This window comes from Electrophorus electricus, chromosome 14 (assembly GCF_013358815.1).
Source record: "Electrophorus electricus isolate fEleEle1 chromosome 14, fEleEle1.pri, whole genome shotgun sequence".
Taxonomy (NCBI): Eukaryota; Metazoa; Chordata; class Actinopteri; order Gymnotiformes; family Gymnotidae; genus Electrophorus; species Electrophorus electricus.
In genome coordinates, this window is record NC_049548.1 from 1,893,996 (window position 1) to 1,921,573 (window position 27,578).

General features: G+C 47.5%; 3 protein-coding genes across 8 annotated transcripts in view; 2 read left to right on the top strand and 1 right to left on the bottom strand.

Moving 5' to 3' along the window:
- The window catches only part of wu:fj29h11 (protein NO VEIN), a 28,072-nt gene extending 16,533 nt beyond the window's left edge, over positions 1-11,539 (top strand). Inside the window, exons 28-46 of the mRNA XM_026999653.2 lie at positions 33-227; positions 1,137-1,315; positions 1,554-1,740; positions 2,329-2,471; positions 3,798-3,982; positions 5,265-5,521; positions 5,615-5,837; positions 6,189-6,366; positions 6,467-6,593; positions 6,717-6,797; positions 6,899-7,087; positions 7,303-7,577; positions 7,740-7,885; positions 7,976-8,060; positions 9,048-9,159; positions 9,622-9,753; positions 9,927-10,151; positions 10,322-10,505; positions 10,606-11,539. Coding sequence (XP_026855454.2) covers positions 33-227; positions 1,137-1,315; positions 1,554-1,740; positions 2,329-2,471; positions 3,798-3,982; positions 5,265-5,521; positions 5,615-5,837; positions 6,189-6,366; positions 6,467-6,593; positions 6,717-6,797; positions 6,899-7,087; positions 7,303-7,577; positions 7,740-7,885; positions 7,976-8,060; positions 9,048-9,159; positions 9,622-9,753; positions 9,927-10,151; positions 10,322-10,505; positions 10,606-11,179 — 3,677 coding nt within the window. The 3' untranslated portion in view covers positions 11,180-11,539. The remainder of the gene's footprint in view (positions 1-32; positions 228-1,136; positions 1,316-1,553; positions 1,741-2,328; positions 2,472-3,797; positions 3,983-5,264; positions 5,522-5,614; positions 5,838-6,188; positions 6,367-6,466; positions 6,594-6,716; positions 6,798-6,898; positions 7,088-7,302; positions 7,578-7,739; positions 7,886-7,975; positions 8,061-9,047; positions 9,160-9,621; positions 9,754-9,926; positions 10,152-10,321; positions 10,506-10,605) is intronic.
- A 434-nt stretch (positions 11,540-11,973) lies between these two features.
- On the top strand, positions 11,974-18,814 carry bsk146 (brain specific kinase 146). The gene is made up of 4 exons (XM_026999632.2): positions 11,974-12,209; positions 16,024-16,252; positions 16,350-16,552; positions 16,649-18,814. Exons 2-4 carry the CDS (start codon positions 16,081-16,083, stop codon positions 17,471-17,473), a joined length of 1,200 nt encoding a protein of 399 aa, XP_026855433.2. The 5' UTR covers positions 11,974-12,209; positions 16,024-16,080; the 3' UTR covers positions 17,474-18,814.
- A 104-nt stretch (positions 18,815-18,918) lies between these two features.
- On the bottom strand, positions 18,919-27,276 carry si:dkey-94l16.4 (transcription factor 20). 6 transcript variants are annotated; one of them, XM_035533507.1, is made up of 6 exons: positions 27,026-27,276; positions 24,469-25,774; positions 23,199-24,360; positions 23,000-23,093; positions 22,373-22,422; positions 18,919-22,178 (listed from the first exon to the last, which is right to left on the bottom strand). In XM_035533507.1, exons 2-6 carry the CDS (start codon positions 25,767-25,769, stop codon positions 21,804-21,806), a joined length of 2,982 nt encoding a protein of 993 aa, XP_035389400.1. In that variant the 5' UTR covers positions 25,770-25,774; positions 27,026-27,276; the 3' UTR covers positions 18,919-21,803. The 6 variants fall into 6 exon arrangements, with proteins under 6 accessions (XP_035389400.1, XP_026855428.2, XP_035389398.1 ...); XM_026999627.2 differs by having other exon boundaries at positions 18,919-21,918; positions 22,030-22,178; positions 23,199-25,774; XM_026999630.2 differs by having other exon boundaries at positions 21,829-21,918; positions 22,030-22,101; positions 23,199-25,774.
- Positions 27,277-27,578: the final 302 nt, after the last annotated feature.

A 27,578-nucleotide genomic window follows, 5' to 3' on the forward strand; every position in this document is an offset into this window, starting at 1 on the left:
TCGATCTTCAGATCAGTCTCTTTTCTTCATAGACTCCAGCTTGAAAAAGCTGGCCAAGCTTCTGGCCTGTAACTTCCGCGCTCTGGACTCCGAGTATGGGGAGGTGGACGACCTACTGCAGTCCCTCCGTGACGTTCCCATCATCCCGCTGGCCGACGGCCGTGTGGTGGCTCTCAGCGCCGAGGGTGTGTTCTTTCCCCTCGGCGATGGGAAGAGGACTCACACAGGTATACTTCGTGGCACCTCTGAGGTCTGCCCTCCCCGCAGGGTGTGTGGAAGTTTCCTTGCTTTCGCATGGCCCCTCCCTGGCTTGTGCAGAAAGCACAGTCTCTCATTCCAAGCTCCACTCCTGAATAAACTGAGTAAACTCAGTGACTCATCCAGCAGTGAGGCAAAACGCCACCTGCGTCATCGCCAAATGGCAGGTGAACGGCGTTTATTTTTTCCCTTCCTCCACAGGAGCACATTCTGTGAATAAAGCTATAAAGCAAACCCTTTGACAGATTTACTGCCACAAATCTGTACGTAGTTCAGCATAAGCTTTGGCCAGCCATGCAGAGCGAGGGGAACGCGCACGTTGGCTGCAGTACACGAGCGTTTCTCTGTGCACCTGTTTTGCTCCGTTGGTTGTCAAATGAATCATGAGAGACTAGTGCAGGGTGGGGGTGGGGGGCGAGCCCAATCCCGTGTACCAAGTGGAAGGTCAGAGAAAAGCAGAGAGGATAAATGCAATGTCAGCTTATAGACCCACAGAGAGGGAGCAGGTCCGCTCGTCCACTAATAAACGCATCAAATGCAGCTACTCAGTACTGACAAAATGTTGTGATATTATATTGCTACATGTTGTGATTGCAAAAGCCACTTGATTAACCCTTCATGTGACATGATTAAAGACCGATCTGCATTAATTTGACAAAAATGATGTATGATTGTTAGGATTATGTAAAACAATTCAAAATTGTGAAACTCTCATCAGTTATTACACAGTAATAATATTTCTGATACATCAGATGGTTCATTTGCATGTCATTGCCTTTCTTGATACTGGGAACAACAAAGGCCAGTATCATGATGGAAGAAACAATACATGGCGCAGCCCCTGACTGGCACGCGTCCGTCTGTCCGTCCCGCGGCAGGTCTAGAGGCGCTGTACGCGGACCTGAGTGTGGTGGAGCCGCGCCTGCTGGCCTGCCTGGACGAGCTGGGCAACTCACAGGTGCGTGAGCTGCTCCGCCGGCTGCAGGTACATGAGCTGGAGCCGGAGCAGGTGCTGCAGCAGCACATCTACCCCACCTTGAAGAGCGGCGTCTGGAAGGTCAGTGCACGCGCCCCACATTTTGAACCCCAAATAAGTACTGCTGCCCCAGCAGATCATGCTGTGTGTGTCCATTTTTCATGTTAAACAGAGCAGACCTTTTTGCATTTTGACTTTTTTGGAGTTTGATCACGAGAACGGGCCGGAGCAACCTTCATCATCCTCTCCTTCACTTCTGCACGGTTGCCTGGTTACAGCCTCATTTACATCCATTGCAGCCCTTCTTCTCTGCCCACAGGCAAAGTCCAAGGCCATCACCGTTGGCTACCTGGTGTTTATCAAGCAGCATGGCCAGGAGCGGGACTACCTGGCGCTGAGGACGCACATCCCTGTGTTGACCAACAGGGGCTTCCTCTGCTCCAGCCAGAGTGGAGTCCACTTCTCTAAAGAGTATGGCAACATCGATCTGCCAGCTGAGCTGCCCGGTAAACGGCCCACGCCTTGCGGCCCCCCGTTTTGTTGTCAAAGTGTAGATTATGGGTATATCCCATAAATATAATAAAGTGCACAACAAGTACAGGGGTCTGAACCCTTTCTGAGTCCCCTGTAGAGATAACATAGCACCTCTATCTGATTCGTAGCTCCAAGCTTCACTTCCTGTTGGGCGTCACTTGTCTCTGGGTGAGGCTGAAGCCTTTTGTTATGTCATAGAGTGGGCGGCTCCGTAGAACTGAGAAAAAAAATAGCCATGAGAGGAACTCCCCAGGAGCAGAGCTCCACGCTAGCGAGAGAACAGCTGGCCTGAAGCGGTGGATGAGGGACGAGTAAGTCCAGCACCTTGGGCCTGGTCCCGTCTTTAGGAGGGGCCCATGCATCCTTTGGAGTTTTTCTCGGGCCAGATGTTGCGTGGCATGCTCAGTTATGTAAGCGGGGAGGACGCTGTGAACTCAGGAAGGGAAGTGTGTTAGCACGCACGAGCCCAGCGCTCTAGGCTGGACCAGTTTCACAGTGTCCGTTCTGCTTCTCTTCTCGGCCTCCTCGTGTTTCGCTGCACCCGCTCCTCCTTGTCCCAGGCTTGGACTGGGTGCTGCTAGACACCGGCTACCTGCAGGCCGACCAGGACGTGGAAGGCTGGCGGGAGCTGTTCTCCAAGCTTGGCGTGAGGGACCTGCTGATCTTCAGGAAGGAGAGGAGGACTCTCACTGCCACGGAGCTGGTGAGGACGCTGTTCTGCCGTTCTGTCCATTAACTTCTGTCCTGGATGCTAGTGGAGAGCTGCAGGAGGTGCAGACAGCCATCAGGCGATTCTGTGGACCCAGGCATTATCCCCTGTGTGTGTGTGCGTGTGTGTGTGTGTGTGCGCGCGACAGCCAGACTAATGAAGCGTGCCAGTGCTCTGTTCCCTTGCATTACTGTAATTCTCTGACCGCAGCTGGGAGGTAGAGCACATTAGCGCCCAACCACAGCACCTCCTGCTTTAGCCCATCATGGTGGGGGAGGGATGGAAGCAAAGCGTACATTCTGTTCATTTTCCTTTATTTAAACATCAAGAATGACATCTAGAGTGGTGCCATGCAGTAGCGTCCATGCTGGGCGTGCCCACAAACATCTACAGCCGTGAGTCATTTCCCTAACGCGGACCGCTACTGAGAATCTGCAGAATGGAGACCAGTCATGCAGAGAGCCTTGCCAATGCAGAGTGACTCTGCCAACCGGGGGCCCACACACCTAATCCTTTTCCTTATGGGTCAACCCGTGCTGCTCTACCCACCTCAGCGTGAGTTTCGGGGCTCTTAAAGAGTCGAGCGGTGGCGTTCATCTGCAGCTGCTCTGTGGGTCGGAGGGGTTGGGTAGAAACTCCAGTGGGAATTATTGCAGCTTCAGCTTGGCGTGTTCTTGACCCATTTGTTTGCAGTGCGTTTATCACGCTGCCGTCATGCGTGCAGAACCGTGAGGGTGACTTTAATAATAATAATAACTATAATAATAATAATAACTTTATATAGCACCTTTCATACTTAATAAAATGCATCACAATTTTCAGTGTGTGTGTGGGTGGCACACAGATAACTACAGATCACAAAAAACTAGGAAAGAAGGCAGGACTGCTAAGGGGGACTTCTATTAAAATTAATAACATTATTAAAATCCAAGGATAAGAGTAAATAAATAAATACATTTAAGAGTAATAGCACTTTATGATTTAATTTTAGTGCTGTTTGGTCTACCAATGAGACTTAAATGTTAATGTCCAATCAAAAATTACCTGAAGATTCTAAGCTTCCTCCTTTGTTTATAATTAAAATGTTAATTATCATCACTTGAAAATGTTTGATCTCTTTGCTTTATTTCCAGTAGGGAGGATTTGTAATTATCACGTATATGTAGTAGACATATACGTGTACGCGTCACATATCTGTTCACTTGGCATGCCCAAGCCTCTGAAGGCAGTGTGAATGTGAAACTGTGAGTCATTTGTTTGTTGTTCATGTCCATCTCTCTCCTGTGTTTTGTTATCTCTCTCTCTCTCTGTCGTTCTCAGGCCTCCAGCCCGTGGGCTGTGGAGGCGGAGCTGTGGCCGAAACCCTCCGATGGCGCGTACGTCATAGAGGATCAGCACTGCGAGGAGTTCCGCTGTCTGGCCACAGCGGAGCAGCTCTCTGCCCACGACAAGTTGCGGCAGCGACAGGCCCTGCTGAGGCTGCTGGAGCGGCACTGGGACAGCGGGTAGAGCACGCGCACCCACATCCTGCCGACCCGCTGCATGCTCACGCCCGCAACCCTGTGAGCTGACCTGCACGGACCGGTTGGCTCTGTTCCCGCTTCCTGACATGTGCACGCAAAACACCTGCTGCGTACCAGCCCCTAATCCTCCCGATCCGTGCCCGATTGTAGATGCAAATCCATTAGTCCGGTGGGTCTTTTGAGTGGGTTCTTTGCCACTCCTAATCTCTGCCCTCTCCGTAATCTGCTGGCCTGTTTCTGGTGTATACACAAATCCACGTTAAACACGCAGACGGTTGTAATTGGGTCGTTGGTGGTGCCGTATCGCCGCTTAGTTTGATGGCAAACACTGCGTCGGCTTGTTTGCGTTACAGTTTGGGTGGAAACCGCGCTAAAAAGCTCACTGGATTTGTGCGATTTATTTCATTTATTGTTTATTTCATTTATTTAATGCATCCTCCTTTATCATACATACATGTAGCTGGCCAGATCTGGACATGGCTTATTGTGGTAGAACTGGCTTGTGTACTGGCCCAGTTTCTATTCCGGGACCATCCGTTCAGCGATGCATTGATCTTGGGAGAGGAGGATGCCATGCCAGGGTACGCTGCCAGCGTTGGTTTCTGCGAGACCATGCCACCTTTTGCGTTCCTGGAGCTTCCTGTGGTGCTCTTCCTCAGTGGCCAGCAGCGAAGACCGTTCTGGAATTCACTGCAGACTCCTGATGAGCGTATCAAACACACTTTCCGCTGGCAGCGTCGGTTGGCATTTCAGGTCACGTTTCACCCGCTCGTCCCATCTCTGCCGTCTCACATGACAGCACAGCGGCATACACAATTCCTCACTGAACCTCCCAGACTGGCCAGTGCAAAGTAAATGTGTTCTCTTGTGTTTCAGTTACAGTTCCTTTGCTATGTAATGTCAACATGCCACGTTGCACATATCAGGCACATATCCGGTACTATTTGAATCCCCCACCTTGCTTCTGTACGCCTACATTTCCAGGCTCTAATCTCAGAGGCGTTTCACAGGCGGACAGTTACACACTGCAGCTGGTCCTTGTGGTTAGCCACCCTCTGCCCTTTTGGACCAAAGCGACCACTGAGTTGGAGGATGGCTAAGACCAGCCGTGCATGGCAGCATATGAGCTACAGTCTTTAACTGTACAGCTAACATAACGTAGAATATTAAACGTAATACATAAAACATGGATCTAATATTTCCCTAAACAGGCTAGTACATAACTGGCAGGTTAAATAACACGACTGGTCCATCTCTGTTTCAGAGAGCGATATGTTCAGTACAGGAGGGCTCAGGTTCTGGACAGCCAGGGCCGGCCAAGAGACTGCAGCTCCTCCTTCTATCACCAGCTCACGCGGCTGGCCTGGGTGCCTGCCCACCGGCCCACGCGCGAGGGCGCCCGCTCCGTCGACTACCTGTGTCCCAGCGCCGTGTACCTCCTTTGCGACGACCTGTACCGCCTCTTGGGAAGCCACGTCCATTATGTCGACATGGCCCCGAGCGAGTTCTCCAGGGCAGCGGGTAAGCAGGCACTGCCAGAGAGACCTTTGCTGTGTGGCCCTTGCCCATGGCAGTGGTTTCATCAACCACTGATGTTTTGGTGGTGGTTTTCAGGGATGAGACACAGCATGGGGGTGGACGAGATGGTGGAATACCTGAAGCGCTGGTGTACGAGGCAGCCCGACGGCGAGGGAGACGGGGAGGTCGTGGGGGCGGAGTTCACCACGACCGTTGGGCACATCCACGCCATGTACTGCTACCTGCAGGCGGAGTGCTCCAGCACACAGCTCAGGGAGCTCTTCCAGCATTTCCCTGCCATCTTCATCGAGTACGACAGGTCAGAGTTCAGCGCCCACTCCATGTTCTTCTTTTTCTTCCGCACCCTACACACTATGGCCACCAAACGATTCGATTGGCTGCTCTCATGGGTTTAATTCGGACTCGTTGTCCCACTGCTGCATTCCAGAGGGCTTGAATGCAATTTCTCAACTCTACCACATGCACTACACGTGGTGATCAACCAATGTATTGAATCAGGTGTGTGCGAGCAGGTCCAGCAAACCTGTCCTGGACTCTGGCCGTCAAGTTGAGCACTCATATTTTAAAGAGAGGTCACTACTTCCTCTGGACCAAACATAAAGGCTGGCCATTGAGCATTTTACGAGCTGCCTCTCATGTGTGTCTTCAGGACGGACGAGTGGTGTTCTGGGCGCTTCTACCATCTTAAGGATGTTTGCTGGAGTGATTCTACAGGCATGTTTGTCAGATACAAGGACCTGATCCGCAGGCCGGACAGTGGCATCCAGGAGCCCAAAGTACTGGCCCCATTTTATAACAACTTAGAAAACATAAAAGACCTGTTCAGGGTAAGTCTTCTCTCCAGGGCTTCTAAACTTGCTGTTTTACCCGAGTAAGAAAGCAACTCATTGGTTTGATTAATTGGGTTTTTGTTCTTTGTGTGTGTAGTGGTTAAACGTGGAGCCGGGCCCCTCTATGAGGCAGTACGTGGATCTCCTGGAGGCCGTATGCGAGTCTGCCGCTCTTCCCACAGGAGAGGTTCTCCAGGACATCTCTGTCATTTTTGCCCGCCTGGGTGAGTGTGTTGTGCTAGCAGTCTCACTTTAAAACTGTCTCTCCCTGGAGAGATCTTATGAATATACACTTATATAAACTTAGAAACCCATATAAACTTAACATACACTCTTCTCAACACAAGGCGAGAAATGTAAAATCAGCACGCACAGAGAGCAAGATCAAGATGTGGAATTAAACCAACACTACTGTAAATCCTTAAAAGGTGAGGTTAGGTCATTCTCTGCTGAGTTTGAACTTTTTGCTACTTCTTTGTCTAGTAGTTTTTCTGACCGGAGCTCATTTGCTTGGTGTCATTTCTGCCAGAGATGGTGACTGGTAAGAAGGTGTTTCCTACCAAGACTCTGGGCTGGGTCACATTGGCTCGTCAGCCCATGGTGGCAGACAGCCCAAACCTGGAGAAAATCTTTAAATCCCACAGTGAGGTTTGTCTCCTCAGCCTTCCGCAGGCTCAGAGGAAAGATGCCAACCGCCTTAAACAAAGCGGCCGTAAAGGTAATTCACTGACAGAGCAGCTTTTTTGGGACGGACATGTTATAGACGTTTTCATAAGTTAGAATCCTACTCATGCACTAGTCTTATTAAAACATTAAATCAGACCTGAACACCTGCCACCATTTTTGTTCCAGCGCTTATTCTGCATGTATTTGTTCTTTTAGTAGAGACCCAGTGGTGCATTAAACACCTGGTATGGGTTGCATTTCTCTCAGGCAGGCCGAATGTCAGTGAGGAGCGCATGACTTTCAGCGAGCAGGACCGAGAGCTCTTCCTGGACATCTGTGGCGTAAAGAGGCTTTCCCAGTGCGTCACCACCGAAGCGCTGACGGAGAGCTACAGGCCATGCCCGCCCATGCAAGCTCTGGTGCGTGACGTCATCCCCTACCTTCAGAGGTTCATGTACCACCACGAGGACCTTGGAGAACTCTACAGAGATCTGAAAGATGCCGGCATCGCTCAAGAGATCAGGTCACTGAGTTTTGGCCAGGTAGGCCTGCCACCCCAACCCACCCCACTCCCCACAGCCTCCTGGGTGCTCAGTGTTTCTGATTTACTTCCATGGGCTGCTGAGTCATTGGTCACTATTACATCATATCTTTTTTTCATGGAGGAGTGAACAGAGCATGAAGACAAGTTTATGTTCTTGTAGGTGGGGAAACTCTACATTTATTACCGCCTGGAGCAGCCAGAGGAGCAACCCATTGTGGAGAGCGACGACATCATATGTCTGCTGAAAGACAGGAAGCACTTGTACATTCAGAAGGACCACCTGCTGCCCAAATTGGACATATGCAGGTGTAGAGCCGACTCTCCGATTATGCACTTCCACGCCACGTCTTTTGTATTCCGAGACTGGAACTCTTGATCGTGTTGCTCTGATTTCAGAGAGCTGGTGAACCTGTTCACAACAGAGAAGAACTTTGTGAAGGAGCTGGAGCACTTTCTCGAGGGCCTAGTGGTCTGCATCAATGTGAGTGCACTCATGAAGCTCCGGGCCAAATGTAGCCTCAGCTGAAATGACTTCTGCTGAAATCATCGCAAGTTTTTCCCTGAAACATTAAGTGACCAAAGGAATCCAAATGCAGTTGGTTTAATACTGCAGTACATCCATTTGCTAAATATAGTCCAATAAGGAAATCAAGTCGGATACTTTCCTGAGTGTTGACATTCTCTCAGAAGCCAAATTTTATTTTATTGTATGAATGTTGTTCAGCTTTGCTAGCAGGGAAAACATCACAGAAAAAGCAACAGCCCATATTGTGATCCCCTTCTCCTTCATTCACAATCACTTGTTGACTGTTAGACTGTCAACTAGTAATCAGAAGTTTGCCAGTTCAAGTCCCAACACTGCCAAGTTGCCACTGTTGGGCCCCTGAGCAAGACCCTTAACCCTCAATTGCTCAAGTTGTACACAGTCATAATTGTAAGTTGCTTTGGATAAAAGTGTCAGCTAAATGCTGTAAATGTAGATAACACAAAAGAGCTTTCAGTTTTAAACCTGGCTAATTGAAAACATCTGAGAACAATGCAGCAGGTCCATCGAATCAATCATAGAAAGTAACGCCAATCCATAATGTTGAGCCTGTTAACTCATCAGCCTGAAGCTACTTGTGTCTGTGTGAAAAGCAGAGACGAGGGCCTGTCTTGACAGCACACAGGTGAGTCATCCCGAGAGAGGTGCGTCATGCTTGTAATTCAACACAGCCGCCTGGCGACTGGAACAGATGGGTTGATTGAGCTCTGTTTAACGCCGGATAGGTAGCAGTTAGGGGGAGCCGCAGACTGAGAGGAAGGAGATGCCTTTGTAATTATGGGCGTGAGGCAGAGCGTGTCGGCCTGTTTTGTTCTCCAACTTCAGTAATGTGTTCACAAGAGACGGTCCAGTTCCTGTTGAGTGGAGTTCTTCTTCACTTTTTACTGAATCACTTTTGTTGTTGTTTTTCATGTCTAAATTCAGGACAAAGCTGGTTTGAAAAGATTCCTGGACCGAAAGGGCGTTCAGGAGCTCCCTACAGATGAGGAGCCGTGGGAGGTTCCAGTGCCGGTGGAGGTCAAGCTGGAGCCCGCAGGTGAGCTCCAGGGCTGCGGTATGGGCTGGCGCTGTTCCCGTGGCACACCAGCCATCCAGGCAGGCACTGGAAGGCTGAACACCAGGATGTCCTGTCCTCCAGAACCACTTTGCTTTACTTCGCTGCTTCTTTGTTTCTTCTGCGTGTGCACACCTGTGGGCACGCAGCGTGCATGTGTATGCTAATTAGAATTTGCTCACCACTGTACTCGCTGACATGAAAAGGCTGCTGTTGCTAGGGTTATGGACTGAGGAAAGGAAGTCGTGTTGACCCTGAACAGTCAGGATTCAGCTGATTGGCAGCCAGGCTTGACCAGGGGCGCACACACACACACATACACACACACACACACACACAGTCCTCTTAACCAGTAAGGGCGGGGCCAGGGCCTCTGAAGAGAGCGAGTTCTGCAAAGCTCAACTCTGTACTGCTATGTGCATGCCCCCTGTGTTTGTTTGGCAGTGCCGTCCACCATCCACACTGCAATGCCCGCGAGTGCACTGGAATCGGAAAGGAAGACCGGGGAGGACGAAGATAAGCTGCAGTGCTGGCCTCCCAGAGCCTCGCTCAGCAAAACAGGCCTCGTCAGCACAGGTGCGGACCCGGACGTTACAGACCGTGCTAAGACCGATCACGCACTCTAAATACAGCTGCGCAAGAGTGCCGGAGGTTTAGAAATGCGTGATGGTAGAAGGTGGCCATGCATCTTACTCTCGTACGTTGTCTGCCCCTGTGTGTCTCGCCTCCGTCGGATTTGGCGCGTGAAGGAGCGGGAAGTCAGGCGGTAGAGGCAGTGATGAAGATGTGGCCGCCCCCAGCACCACCGGCCTCGGGGCCTTCTGCTGCTCCTCCAGTTCAGCGCGACCGCAGAGGAGAGAGGAGCTCCTCGAGTGTGGGCAAACAGGAGCGCCCCGGGGAATTACACCTCCACGGAGAAGCAGGGGCGCTCCATGTTCAGGGACCCAGGCCAAGTAGCACCCCGCACCCAGCAGGTTAGCATCTGTTCCTGGAGATTGACGTGATGAGTTCAGTCGCTTCAGTTCTGCAGAGCAGCTCCTGATCCTTATTTAAATATTCTGTCATTTGCAAACGCTGCTTTTAAGCTCCAAACGAGGCTTTTAGCTTGATTTTTCCCAGTGTTCCATTTGATCGGTTATTCCAGGTCCAGCAGAACAAAGCCCCAGGGCTGATGTGCCAGTAGCCCAGTGTGCGAGTGTCGCTCCCGAGCCCCCAGCCATGTCAACGGAGCCTCCAACTGTGCAGGCTGAGCCCAGCACGGACACACCCATCAACAGCTCCACCCCGGCCGCAGCGGGAGATGTGCGCCCTTCACAGTCCTCGCAGGAGTGCGTGGTTTGGCTTCTCTTTTGCTTAATGTAGCGGTTTCTCAGCACTCCATGTGAGGCCTCTGTAATCCCTACAAATCCATTTCATTTTGACCTTCAGAGTTCACGAAGCACTCCAGCCCACGGAGGTGGTGGCAAGCCAGTTCCAGGGGAGCGGTGCTCAGCGCTCGGGCATGCCACTGAGCAACGCCGTGTGGACCAAACCCATGGCCACGGAGGCGGTCCTGGAGGACCTAGCGCTGGATGGCGCTTTGCCCCTGTGCCCGCCACTGCCGGTGGACTATGACGACACCGCTGCCATTGGCATGTGGGGCGAGCAGCTGGTCTACTCGTTCCTTGGCCGCTGGAGAGACGTCAGTGGGGGACCGAGGGACGTCACCTGGTACAACCAGGGCGGCGAGAGCGGCCAGCCGTGCGATTTCAAACTGACGTTCGCTGATGACAGCGGCGCCGTGCGAGATGTCTTCGTGGAAGTGAAGACGACGGTGAAACACGAGAGGCACTACATCCGCCTGTCCGCCAACGAGCTGGACTTCGCCCTGAAGGAGAAGGGTCGATACCACATCTACCGAGTGTACGGTGCCGGAGACCCGCAGAGCGTCCGCCTGTGTCGCATCAGGAATCTTGCTCAGCACCTGCACGCCAAAACCTTGGAGCTGTTTCTATTTGTGTAGTGACAAAGTGTTTTGGCCTTTTTAGCATTTAGCACAGTGAAATGAAGAGTTCAGTCTAAGGACTCGGTTTGCCAGCTTTTGTGTAAATTTAGATGTTGTTAAAACAATCTTGTCTAAAAATTCTTTTTAATTTTTATTATTTAGAGTAAAATTTGTATAGTCCTAATTCATTTTAAGTTTTAAAAAGGTTTTAGTGGGTGTATGTTAAATTAATCCTTGGTCATATGTGCCTGAGAAACTGAACAAAATGCATTTATTATATAAACCACATCTCCACTGACTACCACAATGTTATTAATTACATTTTAACAAATTTTGGAAATTTGTAGAATCTTAAAAGAAAATACATTACAAAAATATGAAAAATGAAATTTGAATGGCCTCTTACTGGGACGGAAAACTGAAATCCCTCAGAAAATGTCAGGCCACTGAAGGCAAGAAAGTCCCTGTGGTTACTGATGTCTAAAGCAGGCTTTGAAGCACGTTTAAAGGAAAGGTGAAAACATTAGCGTGGACTTTAGGTTTCCCAACGAGGTGATTTAAACATGGCCTTGAACAGCTCGTTATCCTGCCGCTGTGTAACAGCCGCACTGCTGAGCTGACCGGGGCTGGCCCGCCTCACAACTCCACGTACCTGTTAGTTAGCATTTCCCACCTTCTGAAAGTCGTGGAGCCCACATCACACCAGAGGTCATTAAATCTAGTTTTGGTGTTTATATAGTGCAAATGCGGCTCAAAGCAGGTGGGCAGACGGACCAGCGGGCGGCGCTGCTATTGGCTGGGATGGGCTGGGATGCTCAGCAGCTACGAAGGCTGTGCAGAGACAGACCGCTGCAGAGCGCAGGGCGGCAAACGATGTGAGCAATTACGACATTGTCCGACAAAGAAACAGAGCTGGAAGGCTACGGATGCGAACAGGACAGGCACGGCTACATCTCCGCAACGCGATGATCTGGCTTCATCCATTGCGAGGTACATTTGTTTGAATGGGCAGGTTAAGAATCCCCATCGCATGAGGACTGGTTTGATGGTGAGTAAAATCTAGGAAACGTTGGCTATCAGTCGCATCACTACGTCGTTATTTTTAAGCGAAGTCTGCAGGGTCGATGAGCTTTGTGCTGTTATAAGTATACGTAAATGTGAAAATAATATTATTCTTGATATTATGTTCTTTGGTCCAAAACAGCCCAGTCCAGGCATTTCGGCAACACTGCAGACTAGTGACGTGCTGGTCTACATTTTAAAGGGAAAACGTAACTTTTATTTTATTTTTGCTTTATTTTATTTCCCCACTGGTGCAGATCATAAACAAGAAAATGTCTCAACGTAATGATTTCAGAGGGGGATCGGCCGGTATGGATTCGGCCATTTAAATGTGCCAGAATGTGACTAAGGATGTAGTCTGTTTCTAATAGGAAGCCCGAGCCGTTACATGTACAGGGCGCTGCAGCTCGCCTGGCTGGCGGCGTGTCGTTTATGTGCATTGTCGTCTTGTATCGTTTTGTTAGCACCGCTGGTAACCTGCTGTGGAGCGCGCAGCCAGGATGAGTCAGACTCCTGTAGGTCACCGGGAGAACAGCGTTGTTCAAACGATACTTAGACACGTCCAAACCTAAATACAAAATAAATAAATACGTAAATTGGGGAAATGTGCGCTCATTTGGCGAGCCCAACATCAACACCATATCGGTGCCTTCATCTTAGGAGCCGGCGCCACCCTGTGCGCGCTCTACGGGACTGAACGGACCATACTACGCTATGATAAAGCAAAAAAAAAAAAAAAAAAGTCGTTAGGCAAAAGATTTCTCAAGGCCTATGATGATACTTATACCATATTACTGTCATGGATTTTTTGTAGCCTATGACTTTGAAGAACTTCAGACACCTTGCTTCATGATTTCAGCAACAGAGCTAATGAACCGGGTAATGAACCGGGTAATGAATCGGTAATGAACCGGTAGGCTGCGCAGGGTGGAGAACTGAAGTCTCCGCGCACATAAGGACTAACATGGTCGCTTTATAAACCTTCACCTTTCTGCAGCGTAGACATATGGCCACTACGCGGGCGGGGGGGGGGGGGGAGGCTTCGCTAGGACTCAAGGTCTTTAGTGTAAGTTTAGTTTACGGCTCTGGGTGATGTGTTGTGTATGGCCACGAGTCCACAAGGTGAAGTCTTAAGCATCTGCAGAAGAAAGACAAAACTTCTAGAAGCAGCAAAGGAAACCAGGATTGGCTTTGGCTGGGATTTGGGTCACTCGCGCTGCACACTCACATCTCAGAGTCGGACGCGCTCTCAAAGATGCATGCAGCATTGTGGATGTTACGGACATGGCTGCTGGCATTAAGCATTTTATTATTATTATTATTATTATTATTATTATTATTATTTCTTTTTTGTATTCTCCATGCAGGCGTGTGTGTGTGCGAGCGAGTGCGCGTGCCCTTGCGCATTTTCAGTGATCCCCTTTCACACCCCCGTGGTCTGAGCACAAGGTCTCAGAGTCACAGCTCCTAATGAGTGATGCAGAAGGTGGACAAGCTGCACGGACCCTCCTAATCCATCGGCTTACAGGCACTGGGAGGTTGAAGGACTGGGCTGTAAAAGGAGCTGTGGGGTTTAGGGCGATTCTGAGAACTCTGCCATCAGCAGACAGTCACAACATTTACATGGCCATTTTTACAAAAAGACAAAAAATGTTCATATTGAATCTTTGCTGCACAGTATTTATTTCCATAGCCCCTAGTGAAATACTTAGCCCACAGCTTTATTTTTAACTTGGTCAAGGTTTTATAGCCATCTAGTTTCAACAGCCAGCCCTCAATGGAGAAGACTTTAGACATGGACTCCTAGTGAATGTCTTGCCTTTCTCCGTTTTGCCCTCTGGTACTGTAACACATTCCACCTCCTGCAGTGTGCTCAGCTCATTTGAGCGAAGCATACGTGCTGAACCTAGAGGTCGCCAGTGCACCCTGAGACCCTGCAACCTCAGTCAAGTGAGTGTACGGAGTGTTTTTTCAGTCCCAGCCCAGAAGATCAAGGGTCGCAACCCCTGCAGGCGAACGACAAAGCGCCTGATCTAGCGGGGCACCGAAGTGGAGCCTCTGGTGTAGAGGATAAGTGTAAGACTACCGAGTTCTGGCCTCTGCAAAGGTTGAGGAACCAGGGTCAGCTACTCAAACGTGCGCTGGACCACTCCAGCCTCGGCACCGTCGTTGAATGGGCACATGGACACAATGTACTTTACCCGCCGTTATCAGTGGTCTCTCTTTACGGCCACTGCAGGTGCCACGTTTGAATGTAAAACTGAAACCAAATCCAAATGACTGGTAAAACACAAACGCTAATGTTTCAAGCACGACAGAGATCTGTACTGTACGATACCAAATGAGCCTTGACTTGCCTATTGATAGAGATAATGTAATAAAACTCTTTTATGCGTTAAAAACATTAAAAACCTTTTTTATTCGAGACAATTGCAGCCCATTATCCATTCACATTCTGCATTTTTATCCATTTGCCTTGAAGGAGCACATACTGGCTTTGTCTTTGACCTAGTGAGTCATATTGCTTCAATCTCCTGGAGTGAGCAGCGGTGCCCTGAATGTCTGCGTCAGACTCCTGCACAGCTGTGCGCGGCTATTCATAGAACCTCCTCCAGATTACTGTAGTTCTCTGTTGTTACTGAAAGACTATATAAAAATCATACAGGAATTGAACAGGTCGCACAACGAGGATCTTTGGTGAGCTGGTAGACTGATCATCTTGAGGGAGCATCACAGCCAGTTTACATGAGCAGGAACCTACAGCCATGTGCTGTGAACTGCAGTGCAAGCAAAGCCCTTTTGAACTATCCAGCAATAAGCAGTGGTCTTGTGTGTTCACAGCTGCCGCAGTGCTGGAAACACTGGGACAGAAGGGGTCTTCATGAGCACACATCTAACACATGTAGATACAGAGTGGTGTGCCATATATAAGAATTACATAGCAAATTGTTTTTTAAAGACTTTTAGTTATTGGAAACTGCTTTTCGATCACAGCCAGCCTTCCAAGTGTGGCTAGTCTTCAGCTTGTGCTTGTCGGCGTGTTGATTTGGGTCAACGATTTTCACCATTTATATAATCACTGGTTAAATGCATAATTATTCAACACGTATATTTGTACATTTTAAAAAGCAGTCTATGTCCACATAAATGTATGTTACAAAATTAAGAGTAATGGCAACTTCGTTCTACCCAGTCTGATGAACACACTGCTTTTTCATTCTCAAAAATATATAATGAAAAAAATATTTTGGACAAAATTACTTGCAATTGTTACAAAAAATGTCAACTGCAAAGTGTTCAGTGCAGCACTTTGTCCAGGTTTTGTACAGTGTTATTAACTACTGATGGTGTGTGGAAAGTCTCCTCTGGAGTGTGTTGGAGAAGTGTGGAGTGTCAGCTGCCTCTATTGCGCGCTTATGTGGGACTAATTATGTAACAGTTGATTAGCTAAGTGTGATGACCACTTCCTGTGTCACATTAAATGCTGCTACTTTGGATTAAACTGCAATAAAATCCCACTTGCGACAGGAGCAGGAATGGCCACGCCCCTTGGCCCAGCCTGTTCACTACCACCGTGCAACAGTCACCTGGTGGGCTTTGACGCGAATCCCCAGCTCCCGAGCGAAGCCCACATATCTTAAGGCTAATTACTTTGCCTGAAGCAAAGCTTGGCCAGTGGAGAATACAGAGACGACAGTTCATTAGCACCTCAGTGGACTCCAGGGAAAGCAGAAAAACCCAAAGCTGCAGCATTTTAAATCACTCAGAGTGTTTCTCTTGCTCTGTTTTAATGACTGCAGTAAGGTGAATCTGGTCGACAGTGCCTGGCTCGCTCCACGCCCCACTCCTGTGGAAGGATGAGCTCCTCTGCCGTCGGGTCCCGCATGTCTGTTGACATCCTGGACGAGCTGCAGCTCTTCGCAGCCCAGAACCTGGAGAAGCTTGAGGTCAGCAAGTACTATGAGGTCATCAGAGAGCTGGGAAAAGGCACATACGGCCAGGTGGACCTGGTTGTCCATAAGATCAGAGGTGAAGTGCAGCATGGGATTCTGTGTCAGAGTCTAGGGCCCACCCTGTGAGATATATATATGTGTGTGTGGTTTTATTGTCTTTTTCCTTACTCTAGGCACAAAGATGGCCCTTAAGTTCCTGAAGAAGAAAACCACCAAACTGAAGAGTTTTCTGCGAGAGTACAGCATCTCACTCTATCTCTCACCCTGTCCCTTTATAATAAGCATGCTCGGGATCGCGTTCGAGACTGAGGACTACTATGTTTTTGCGCAGGAGTATGCCTTAGCCGGGGACCTCTTTGACATCATCCCTCCACAGGTAATCAAAAATACTCTGTTTTTTAAGTCAAAAATTGAATCCCTGATGGCTGTGTATGATGAAGGATGATCATGGAAGTTTTTTTCATTCTCTCAGGTGGGACTTCCAGAGTCTGTGGCTAAGCGTTGCATCCACCAGGTGGCGATTGCCTTGGACTACCTCCACTGCAAAAACCTGGTGCACCGGGACATCAAGCCAGAGAACATCCTAATCTTCGACAAGGAATGTCGCAAGGTCAAGCTGTCTGACTTTGGCATGACGCGGCGGGCCGGCTCACCGGTGAAACGTGTGAGCGGCACCATCCCGTACACGGCGCCGGAGCTGTGCGACCCCGGCCGGCACGAAGGCTTCCGCGTGGACCCCAGCGCGGATGTGTGGGCCTTCGGCGTACTCCTCTTCTGCACTCTCACGGGAAACTTCCCCTGGGAGAAGGCGCTATCCTCCGACGCTTTCTACGAGGAGTTTGCACAGTGGCAGCGGGGGGGCTCGAACCCCGCCCCGTCACAGTGGCGACGTTTCAGCGAGGAGGCGCTGCGCATGTTCCGTCAGCTGCTTGCCCTGGAGCAGGAGCGCCGCTGCTCTGTCAAGGACGTCTTCGCTCACTTCGGCCACCGCTGGATGCTGGACGGGGAAGGCGGTGGGCCCTGGGCCGGCGGCCGCCACCAGGTGGCGCTCAGCTTCTCGGAGGAGGAAGAGGATGACGAGCTGCTGGCGGACCGGATGAAGCAGCAGACCCTGTCGCCGGCGGCAGGCGGAGCCCAGAGTGGCGAGGCGGAGGCAGGACTAACGGCTGCGCACCATTTCGCCTCGGTGTCCACCGGCAGCTCCACGTCGTCCACCAACAGCTACGAGCGCATGCCCAGAGACAGCGCCACCAACAGCCGCATCCTGGTCACTACCCCTATAGAGATCTGTGTGTAGAGGTCTTCACTAAATAATACACAGCAAAGTCTTGAGTGCTGAATTAACGCCCACACTGCTCACTTAAGCCAAGCAGTAAGTGTTAGTTCAGCACTGGAAATTTTACTGTATGTTTCCACACCTACACATAAGTAATAAAACGATAATAAAATCACAATAAAACCATATAATAACATGCAGCATCTTTCAAGACTATTGTTAACACCATGCAGTGCAATTTAAGAAACTAAGCAAAAATGAGGTAATCACCAGTCCAGTGGGATAAAAAAAACTCTAGTTTTTCCTTGTGATTAGTGTCTTTTCCCCCCAGTGAGATGCCCCCTATAGCAACTCTTTGGGGAATGATTCCTCACAGCTACTGCCTGTCTCCTAGCGTAGTATTTAAGCAGAACAGAAGGAGGCGAACTGAGAAAGGTCTCCGTTCACAGGCAGACAGGTAGATGTGCAGATAAAGCGGACTGCAACCGAAAACCCCTCAGCTACGTAGAAGTGACTGTGGTAGCAGCATTGGAGGAACGGTTAGGACTAGGTCTGAACATATCATTAGAGCAATACACGGTGCAAAAAAGAATCACGGGGAATAGGGTTGGACGTCCCGGAGAAAGCCTCTGGAATAAAAGGAGCTTTTGGTCCATTCCAGGGGGGAACAGTGTTTCTAGAATTTATATTTGATGTCAGTAAAATCTTTTTGAACACATGATGAGAAGAAAAAACACTTAACTATGGTATTTGCTGTATATGACCTTTTGTGCAGTGTGTGTGAGTGTGGCGTGTATGTATTTGTGAGTACAGACTAGATGTTTGGTTATTTCAGCTGTTATTTTGGATTTATCTAAATTATTTAAAAGCTATATATTTAGAAATATATTTTTTCAATTTATTTGTATGCAGTTTTCAGGTTTAATTTATTTTGGTACTTTGTTGACACGCTTGTGCCCTATGCAACCCCACTGCAATGCCAAAACCTTTTCAATTTTATGTTAAAGAAACATTAGCTTGTCTGCTTAATATTAAACTGCAAATAGTAGAACACTTAGTTATTCCTTTCAAGGATAAAATGCCTATCTTCTCATTGTAATGTGTAGTCTAAGCTAATGGCCACGCTTTGTATTTGCTTTCAGATAGAATGGCCCCACTGACAGCCATTTATCACTTAATCCAGAAGGGAATTCTTCCAATACAGAAGTAGAACAAACTGTAATGTGTTTGATCGGTTATTGGAATTGCATTGCAGTGGGTTGCTTACTAGCCCTCGATGACGAACATAATCTATTTGAAGACTTCCAGGTTAAACATAAGTATTTTGACTACTGCGTATTCCTCATTTCATGTATTGCTTTCTTTATCTTTGATTTGTGAACTGCTGTTATATTTTTGCATATTGATTTGAACTTAAAAAAAGAAACCAGGCAGTGGAGTATTCACAATCACATCTACTAATTGCATGAATATTAAAACAAGCATCTTTACTAGGGAAAAAAAAATGTCAAAGATTTGACAGTTGTTGTAATGTGAACTGATTTTACTGTAGCACAATTTCTTGCATAACTTTCCAGAGTGAAATAATTAGAGTAGGGCTAAAACAACTGTGACAAAGACAAGTGACAGTTGAGTTTTTCTGTTTTATTTGTATGCCGTTGTTGTAATTGTTGCTGTGTTAATGTCTTCCCAAAACTAAGTATGGACTCTAAAATAAGCATACATGTGCAGTGAAGTTACAGCAGGTCCCATTAGAAAATGTTTCAGTGTACAAAACTGACAAGTTGGAGATGGAATGGAATCTGGGGTTCGTCTTTCACTGAAGAATCTTAAATTGCTCAACATTTCCCCCGAGAGACAAACTAAATGGAAGATTACAAGGAATTGGTGAACCGATGGTATTTCTGTATTTGTGTTATTTTCCCCACACGTCTGCATGAATTTATGTGATAGAGATGTGTTCAAAGGATGAAAAACAACAAAAAACAGAAACTAACAAAATGTAACATTTTGTACTGCCACGCTCCTGCCCCTCAGAAACAGGCTGGATGTATTGACACAAATTACTTCCTTCCATACTATGAACATTTTGTGTGACTTTGCAGGCAAAAGTACAAGATGGCTTTATAGTTGGTCAAGACATGTCAAAAATATGCTGATGACCTTTTGATCCGTCAGTGTGCTAAGACACAAAACGCCTAGCAGTGTGCATTTGGACAACGAAGACTTGCGCACTATAAGTGGGTTTTCACTCAGTGAGCAACACCCACCCAAATTTTAGTCCAGTTCTGTCTTCGCAATACAAGTCTTCCTCCAAGTTAAAACTTAATAAATAAATTAAAAAAAGGAAAAGGAAAATGTGAATTCTGCTCATGCTTGTTACCGTTTTGTGAGTGTTGCTGCCTTTTTTGGTTGTAGTTAACATTTCTAGATTATGTACTCAAACAAACAAACCAAAACTTATAAAGCAACACACACACACATTTAGCATTTAAACAAATATTGCGCTACAGTTCCAGTTACACACATGCAAAAATGCTTCAAGAAAACAACTACTGTGGGTTACAGGAGAAGAAAACAGAGTAGGACTGTGAAGGCCAGACATAACACGCATGCGCAGCTGTGGGAGCTCCAACAAGCAGCCACTTTATTATTTGGCAATAACTGGGAATGTCCTGGAAATGTTGATAAATAACTTTGGGAATAAAAATATGCAAAAGAAATACGAGTTTCAACCCTGAGAACATCTGAATTATTTCCATTTAAAAATATGTGAAATATACATTTTTGAAAAAGGGACAACAGAGCAAAAAGCACAGAGTACATGTTTGGTACATTTCAGGACGGTTGTGTGATGTGAAGCTCAAGATTTCTGTGGTGCTAAAATCAAAGCTGAATTCAATTCCATTTGCAGCAACACTTGCATAAATACAGACAATGAGATGCATGTGGCACACAACACAGATACAGGGGGACACTCGTGGACATGCCCAACAATGATCCCCATCCTAACATGACAGCAGGCAGTCATACACATTATTCGGAGCAACCTCTCACTGCTTCAGATGTGCTCATCTTGGTAATGGTTTTAATACTAAAGTACAGAACTTAAACACTAGCCCCAAACGGCGTGAACAACTTTGGGGTACAAGACTCTGCTTCTAATTATTTTCTATTAACCCACTTAATCTCTGTGCTGCAAATATTTTATATTGAAACAAATGGATAATTGTGATAATTAAGCAGAATCAACACTTCTCAGGATGCAGCATGCACTTCCTAACAGGACATAAAACACCTGCTAACAAGCCAAACATTCTGCATGTGTGATTGTGTCTGCATAGCATCAGAAATGACAAATACTACGTTACTCTTGTATCCAGTTCTATTTGCAGGAGTGCTGGGATGAACATTTTGGGCTTAAGAGAATGCAAGACAATATTGTGGGAGTATTGATGGTTAAACACTCTGCTATTTGAGATGCCTTCAAAGTGCGTGTAGTTACTGCCCTCTTTTCAGAGCGCTGGGAGGAATAAAATCCACGAGTCCATTTACAAACACAGAGAAACGACTACAAGGACTCGTATGTTATTAGGCAATGAAATGCTGATGTACAAAAGTTCAACACGCGCACATTTTTGACCTCTACAGATAAAGGACAGAGGACTTCATTATAGGTGAAAGAGGTCTGGACAGGTGTGACACAGCCGCGAGAGCCCTGCTGAAGAGGACCTGCTTCCTCCACTTATTACACAGGACAACCGACGTCTGCACAGGCTTCCATAAAATGAAAGTGATGTAATGTGTTTTTCAGACAATTAATCTAGTGAACGTGTGATTCATCAGAAACACTGTGTTGCCCATTACAAATGTCATCTGAAGAACTGAATCTTCAGAATAAATTTACTTTTTAAATTAACAAGTACACAAATGACTTTCAGTTTTCAGAACTGAAAACCTACAATTTACTTTTATCCCAAATGTAATAAATAAGTTCTAAGCAATTGCGCTACAAAATACACAATTTCCAAATGTTAGTAGATTGGCTTTGTGCTGTGGTTTAGGTTTCGCAGATTTGTCTTTGAGGCCTATAAATGTGCAATTTAATCTCATAGACTACAGCTAATTTATTACATAGCTCACTGAAATATAAGAAATATTCTAGAGAAGGTCCCATTCCCAATGGCGATTCTCCATTGAGAATTCCTTTCAGTCCACAACTAGGCTTCACTTGTGACTTGGTAGACAGCCCTTAACCTCGCAAAAACTGTAGTGGTGCCGCCGAAATCTATGTGGGTGTGGCTAAAGTTGGAAAGTAGCATCAGGGACAGTGCAGCGGTAAGAGAAAGCATTAAGGTACACGGGTGTCGCCTTTGCAGAGAGCCGCTTCTGTCGGTTCAGAGTCGTTTGCCATCTCGGAGCGCGGCAGCCTCACGGCAGAGCGAGTCTGAGCAGCAGAGATAAACCTGCTGAGCAGAACAGAGATGTTGTGGGTTAAGCACGCGAGTGCGTTTCCCTCCACTTGTCCTTCCCAATCACGTCCTTTTGAAAACTGATGATGTGCGGGATGCAGGTACCGTGCGCTGCATCTTCTCTCCCCGTCACCTGCTGTTCTGGTCATCATTTGATACGCTTTTGACGGATCTGTTCTGATGGACAAAGGGGAGATGGAAACTGCTGACAGAGCTGAAAGACGCTTGCACGGAGCACGACTTGGCAGACTGTACTGTAAGCCACGTTCAGAAGAGAAAGCAAACTTTAAAAGTCCTTTAGAAAGTACAAAACAGCACACAAGCCTGTACTGTCAACATACCAGCATATAACGGAAAGAAGATTTTTTTTTCGCTTTTAGCAGACATCCAACATACAGTCTTTATTCATGTTCATGTTAATTTCTTTACAGATGAAAACCAAACCTACCTTATGCTTCCTGCATTTCATTGAGAAGTTTTCCTCATTTAGAACACAGCCTGCAAAGCAAGAGGTGACCACCGCTGAAATATATTCATGTTTACTGCAAAGCTGACTATTGGGCTTAAACTCACGAACCGTAACTGTAAAAATGTTGTTAATAAAGAGCATATCACTTGTGGACAGTGAACCTGCTGCAAATCACTCCAAAAATCTTGATTCCATCACATTTAAACCAAATGTCATGATATAACCAAGATGAACTTCTCTGAATTACATATACAGCCTGAACTGCAGTCAATGTACTTGAAAGCCACTTGATTTATCAATCCTGTAAACCTCTGTATAATCTTGCGTATTATATCAGGTTGGAAATCGCAATGATATGGACCGCCGCCGCCTTCTTTATGAGATCACCATTTATATCTACCCTCAAGCTCAGACAAGTTTGCTTAGAAAACCCAGTGAAAAGGGCAGCTCATATACAAAGTGAGGAGGGAGCGCGAGTGTCTCAGGACAGGTTTGTGGAACCTGCATTGCATGTGTTTCAGAAAGGCAAAGAACATCGTACTGAACAAGGGAAAACCTTTGGAGGGAGGGAAAAAAAAAAAAAAAAAAAAAAAAGCAAGCACTCACCTGACTGCACTGCGCAAATGTAGTGATACTTGTTGGGGCAGCCTTTGAAAAAGCAGCCCAGTGTAGCTCCTGTTTGATAACAACAGGAGCAAATCTGTAAAGATGCAAACAGCAGCGCTTGAATGTGAAGGCATGACGTTCACGAACAGAGACCAACAGAGATCTAACCGTGTGGTGTGCTGTCTGGCTGAAAACTTACTGTCTCCTTTGCCATCTTAATGGCTTGCTCAAGCCCATACAGCTTCCCTCTCACAAGAAAGACACCTGCTGACCATATGCAGCAGTCCTCATGGAGCCAGAACTCTCTGGTTTCCAGGGCCACAACAGGGGGGCTGAACCAGTCTGCAACAGCCTCTGTCTTGGGCGTTTTCGCCATGGGGCTGCATGCAAGACCACCCTCGATGGTCCGTCTGGAACAGGCCCCTAGAGCTACCGCTTCCCGGAGCTTGTGGTGGTCCTTTCGAGTCCAGCAGCCCAGCACAAGAGCCGCATGCTTGCTGTCTTCAGTGGCGTGATAGGAGTCCGAGTCACTGGAGTTCTCCCCTCTTCGCTCCGCTGGCCCAGCCGGGGTTCTCGACGTGGGCCTGATACCCTCAGGATAGTAAGGCCCGTGCAGGTCCCCCAGGTCCAGAGCATTGGCAGGGCCTCCACAGAGACAGCACACGAGGGTGGCCTGCCGAGAGGCCTCCACGGAGATGCGGCTGTACTGCAGGCAGGGCGTCGTGGGAACGGTGCCCGACGCAAACCCTGAGGGAGGCTGTTGCTTACCTCTGATCAGCCTGGCACTCTCCTCAGGGTAATTGACGACCGTGCACATAGGGTACTCCCTCAGCTCCACGTGGACAAAAGGCGAAAAGGTCTCGTCTCGCCTCTCCCTTCGCTCGTCCTTATAGTTGGCATATTTCAGTTTTATCTCTGGCTCCTGGGGAGTGAAAATGGAAGCTTGGCCCACTTTGTGTTTTTTCCTTTTCTTTTTGGAGGCATGGACTTTCTTTGTTGTCGGCAACCCTTGGGTACCCATATTTACCATTTGCTGCTTTGAGGGCCTTTTCCTACAAAGCTCTGGAATAGGCCTCTCTGTCTGCTTTCCTGTGCTTACCTGGCACTTAGTTGAAACTTTTTGTCTCTTCTTTGCATTCTTGTCATATTTAGTCTGCTTGAGTGACACATCTGGTGATGTGTCATCTAGTAAATGTTTCGAAACACTTTCTGATGATGAGGTAGATACTGTGCATTCAGGTGTGTTCAAGTCAGCGACACCTGTTTCTTCTTCGTCTTCCTCCTGTAATCGTGCTGTAGTTTCACTGGGTTCAGTCCCCGCCTCCACAGAGCACAATGCAACCTCCATAATGCCCTGAATACTGTGGTCAAAAGAAACATGCTGTTTAGAGTCCGGATGAGCAGTATGATCTGCCAGAGTGTCAACAAATTGAGATTTTTTTATGGAAGAAACATAACTACATTTGTACCTGGTAGGGTAGATATTCTGAACAATGGTCTCCAACCTCATCCCTCTTCTAGTTCTTAGAGGAAGTTCTTTTCTTACAAGTGCTGTACTTTCTAACTTGTGTCCTATTGAGCTCTCTTCTTTTACCTCAAATAAATCACTGTTCTGTTCTGACTGCTCTGTCTGGCATGGGTCAACCATACTGCCCATTAGTTCACTGTTAATGCTGGTGCTGAATCCTTCTGCAACATCAGTAAGAGATGACGATTCTGTTTCTTCCACACATGGCGCTGGATGCGCCTCCCCATTACTCACTTCCTCTGGCCTAGTGTTATAAGCGTTCTCTTCACTTGGAGACTTTGCAGTCTGTGGCAGAATGAAAACGTCCTTTATGTCGTTCTGTGAGGCAACGGCGGGTGACAGTGGATCCTCCGGTGCATTAATGAAGTCCTGGGATAAAGACATGGCCAGGCCAGCAGGCCCCTGATTGCTTTGTAAAATAACTGGTTCCTCAGATCTGGATATCAAAAAGAGTACTTCAGGGTTGCCGTTCCTATGCTGATCCTCAGCGTCTACAACATGACCACTTGGAAAGCTCCCATCAAAAGATCCTGGATTCCACAAACTGCCGACTCCGCCATTCTGCATTTGGCCGAGGCTGAGAGGAATCTTACATTCAGCAGGGCTGCTCTGTTGTAAAGATCTGAGCGTTTCCAGAGCAAGGCTCTCAACATCCTGTATGCCACTGACCTCATGAACCTGTGGAAGATAACAGAGCCCTGCGACATTCTCAACAACTTGAGCTGGTGTGACAAACTCAAAGGAGCTGGCACAGGCGGCTAACCCAACAGGTACGGAGACCTGCTGGAGGTAGTGCTGGTCCATCTCCACACAAAGCGGAGCTCCATCTGTGCCAGCCAACTGGCTAGCATCGTATACAGTGGGATGTAGAGAGAAGGTCTTGCTTATCGGAACCCCAATAAGCTGGGAATGCTGAGAGAGAGTGTTTTGGGTAGAAAAGACATGAGACCTGCTCACATAAGAGAGTGTGACAGTTGTATTGGAAAACGCATTGTCTGGTTGTGTCTGGTCATTAGGCTGTGATGAGTGGTTTGGATCATTTTCTGGGAGTGCCATCCCATTGCTGGTCCCAGAACTCACATACCAACTCGGGGGCTGGACAACGTGCAAGGCATCTATAGAGTTGGCTTTCAAAAGACATTCTTCGCCGTTCCTCGTCAGGTCAAACACACTGGGCAGGTTGCAAGCGGATGAGAGTTCCTGAGGCTGTAAACCATCCGAGTTACCGAGGGGCTGTTCCATATCACCTGCAAGCATAAGCACGTGGGTTTGTAAAGAAAACCTTTCGATTTGTAACACTAACACACACACACACACACACACACACACACACACACACACACACACACACAACTAATTAACAAGCGCATGAAAACGTGCAGTCGCATTAAACAGAAACCGCAGCGATCCAACTGTAGCCAACAACAGCTTGGCGATCGCATTTCCACCATCATCACGGAAGTGTACAGCGTAGGATTTCAGAAAGGACTGGCTGCGAAGTTACGCTAAATCTTAGCAAATCGACTACAGACTTAATGCCAACAATATTTTACGAATTCCTTCCCGCGAAAGAAATAGCGCACGGTGGTAAACACTGACATGGCTAACGGTCAAGCCTGAGGAAAGCCCAGGTTAAGCAGTTAGCAGGCATGCTGGTGTACTGCTAGCCAGCTCCGCATCAGCAAAATCTAAACCGAGTAGTGGCAGACTTGCTCAAAGCCATTAGGACATCGTACAATTTTCTTTGTTAGTCTGTAACTAAAGATTAATTAGCTAGTAAAGTAAAACTAGACGTTGCCGCTCACTGGATAACAAAATTAACTACCCACCACTAGCTAGCTAGGTGAAGAACAACACTGGCTAGGCTAACCGAGCTAGCTGGCTGGCTAACCTGACAACATGCCCACCTTCTGATAGCGTAAACCACATTAATAAGCGTCCATTTAATTACTGTCATCAACACACACAAAGTACACCAGCTCTAATGTAACCGCTATCTTTTACCTCTCCGTCGGTCACTTTTTAATGAGTCTCAGACCACGGACGGTTTCGGTCTGGCACTGCCATCTGCCGCTGTCACACCCGGTCAGAGCTGATAGATCGGAAACCTTTAAGAGCCAGTTTGGCCCCTAACGCTGGCACTTCGGGACGGCTAACCTACCTCTATTAGCTGGGATCCCAACGCCCGGCTGGCTATGCTAGCTAGCGTTAGCCGTCTCAAGATAGCTAGCAGCATTTTATACACAAACACGGCTAGAACTGACCCAGGCCGCCTGCTTTCCGACCTGTACAAAATTAGGAAAACAGCGCTAGGGTTCGTTATCTGGCGTCAAGGCTCCTGGCACCTGGCCGATTACTCGAGGCTCGTCGCTAGCCAGCATGCTAACTACTATAGCTAGTGTTTACTGCACCAGCGAAGGTTCGGGGCAGACGGCGCTCACCTGAGGCTAACGAAGCTAACAGCTACAACAAAGAAGAGACTGGATTAAAAAACTTACCCCAAAAGAGAAGTGGGATTAATATACAGAATTATGAAACGAGTCCAAACCCCATTTTGCCAACTATTAACTGGTAAATTTTAACTGTGTGTACGTATTAAGAGTGTACCCAGTTTGGACAAGACAATGCACAAGTCCACGACTCTCATACTTTGGTGTTCCCTTTCCATGGTAAGGCGAGCTAGCCTTGTCAATGCTGTGCTAAAAGTCAAGCATAGTTGTCAACGATTGGAACATTATGCAGCATTATGGGACATGTAGTAAAATAGGGGACACCATGGGCCATTTTGGAGCATTATGGGACATGACACCGTGGGCCATTATGGAGCATTATGGGATATATAATAAAACATGGGACACCATGGGCCATTATGGGACTTGTAGTGAAACATGGGACATAATGGGATGGGTGTTCACATGCGTTAAAACATTCTTCGTCAAAGGCTTTAACTGGAAAAGAAGTATTTATTTCCTTCTATTAATTAGTATTAATGTGTTAGCTACTTAAATTACAGATGACATACCCAGCACTATTAAATAAGTTCATGTATTA

Excerpts from the sequence above, each read along its gene's own strand:
- bsk146 (XM_026999632.2), top strand. The coding sequence starts at position 16,081 with ATGAGCTCCTCTGCCGTCGGGTCCCGCATGTCTGTTGACATCCTGGAC. Across the intron at positions 16,253-16,349 it reads GGTTGTCCATAAGATCAGAG|GCACAAAGATGGCCCTTAAG; the intron begins GTGAAGTGCAGC and ends TCCTTACTCTAG. Across the intron at positions 16,553-16,648 it reads TTGACATCATCCCTCCACAG|GTGGGACTTCCAGAGTCTGT; the intron begins GTAATCAAAAAT and ends TCATTCTCTCAG.
- si:dkey-94l16.4 (XM_035533505.1), bottom strand. The coding sequence starts at position 25,769 with ATGGAACAGCCCCTCGGTAACTCGGATGGTTTACAGCCTCAGGAACTC. Across the intron at positions 23,094-23,198 it reads TTAAGATGGCAAAGGAGACA|ATTTGCTCCTGTTGTTATCA; the intron begins GTAAGTTTTCAG and ends GCATCTTTACAG. Across the intron at positions 22,423-22,999 it reads CATTTGCGCAGTGCAGTCAG|GCTGTGTTCTAAATGAGGAA; the intron begins GTGAGTGCTTGC and ends CTTGCTTTGCAG.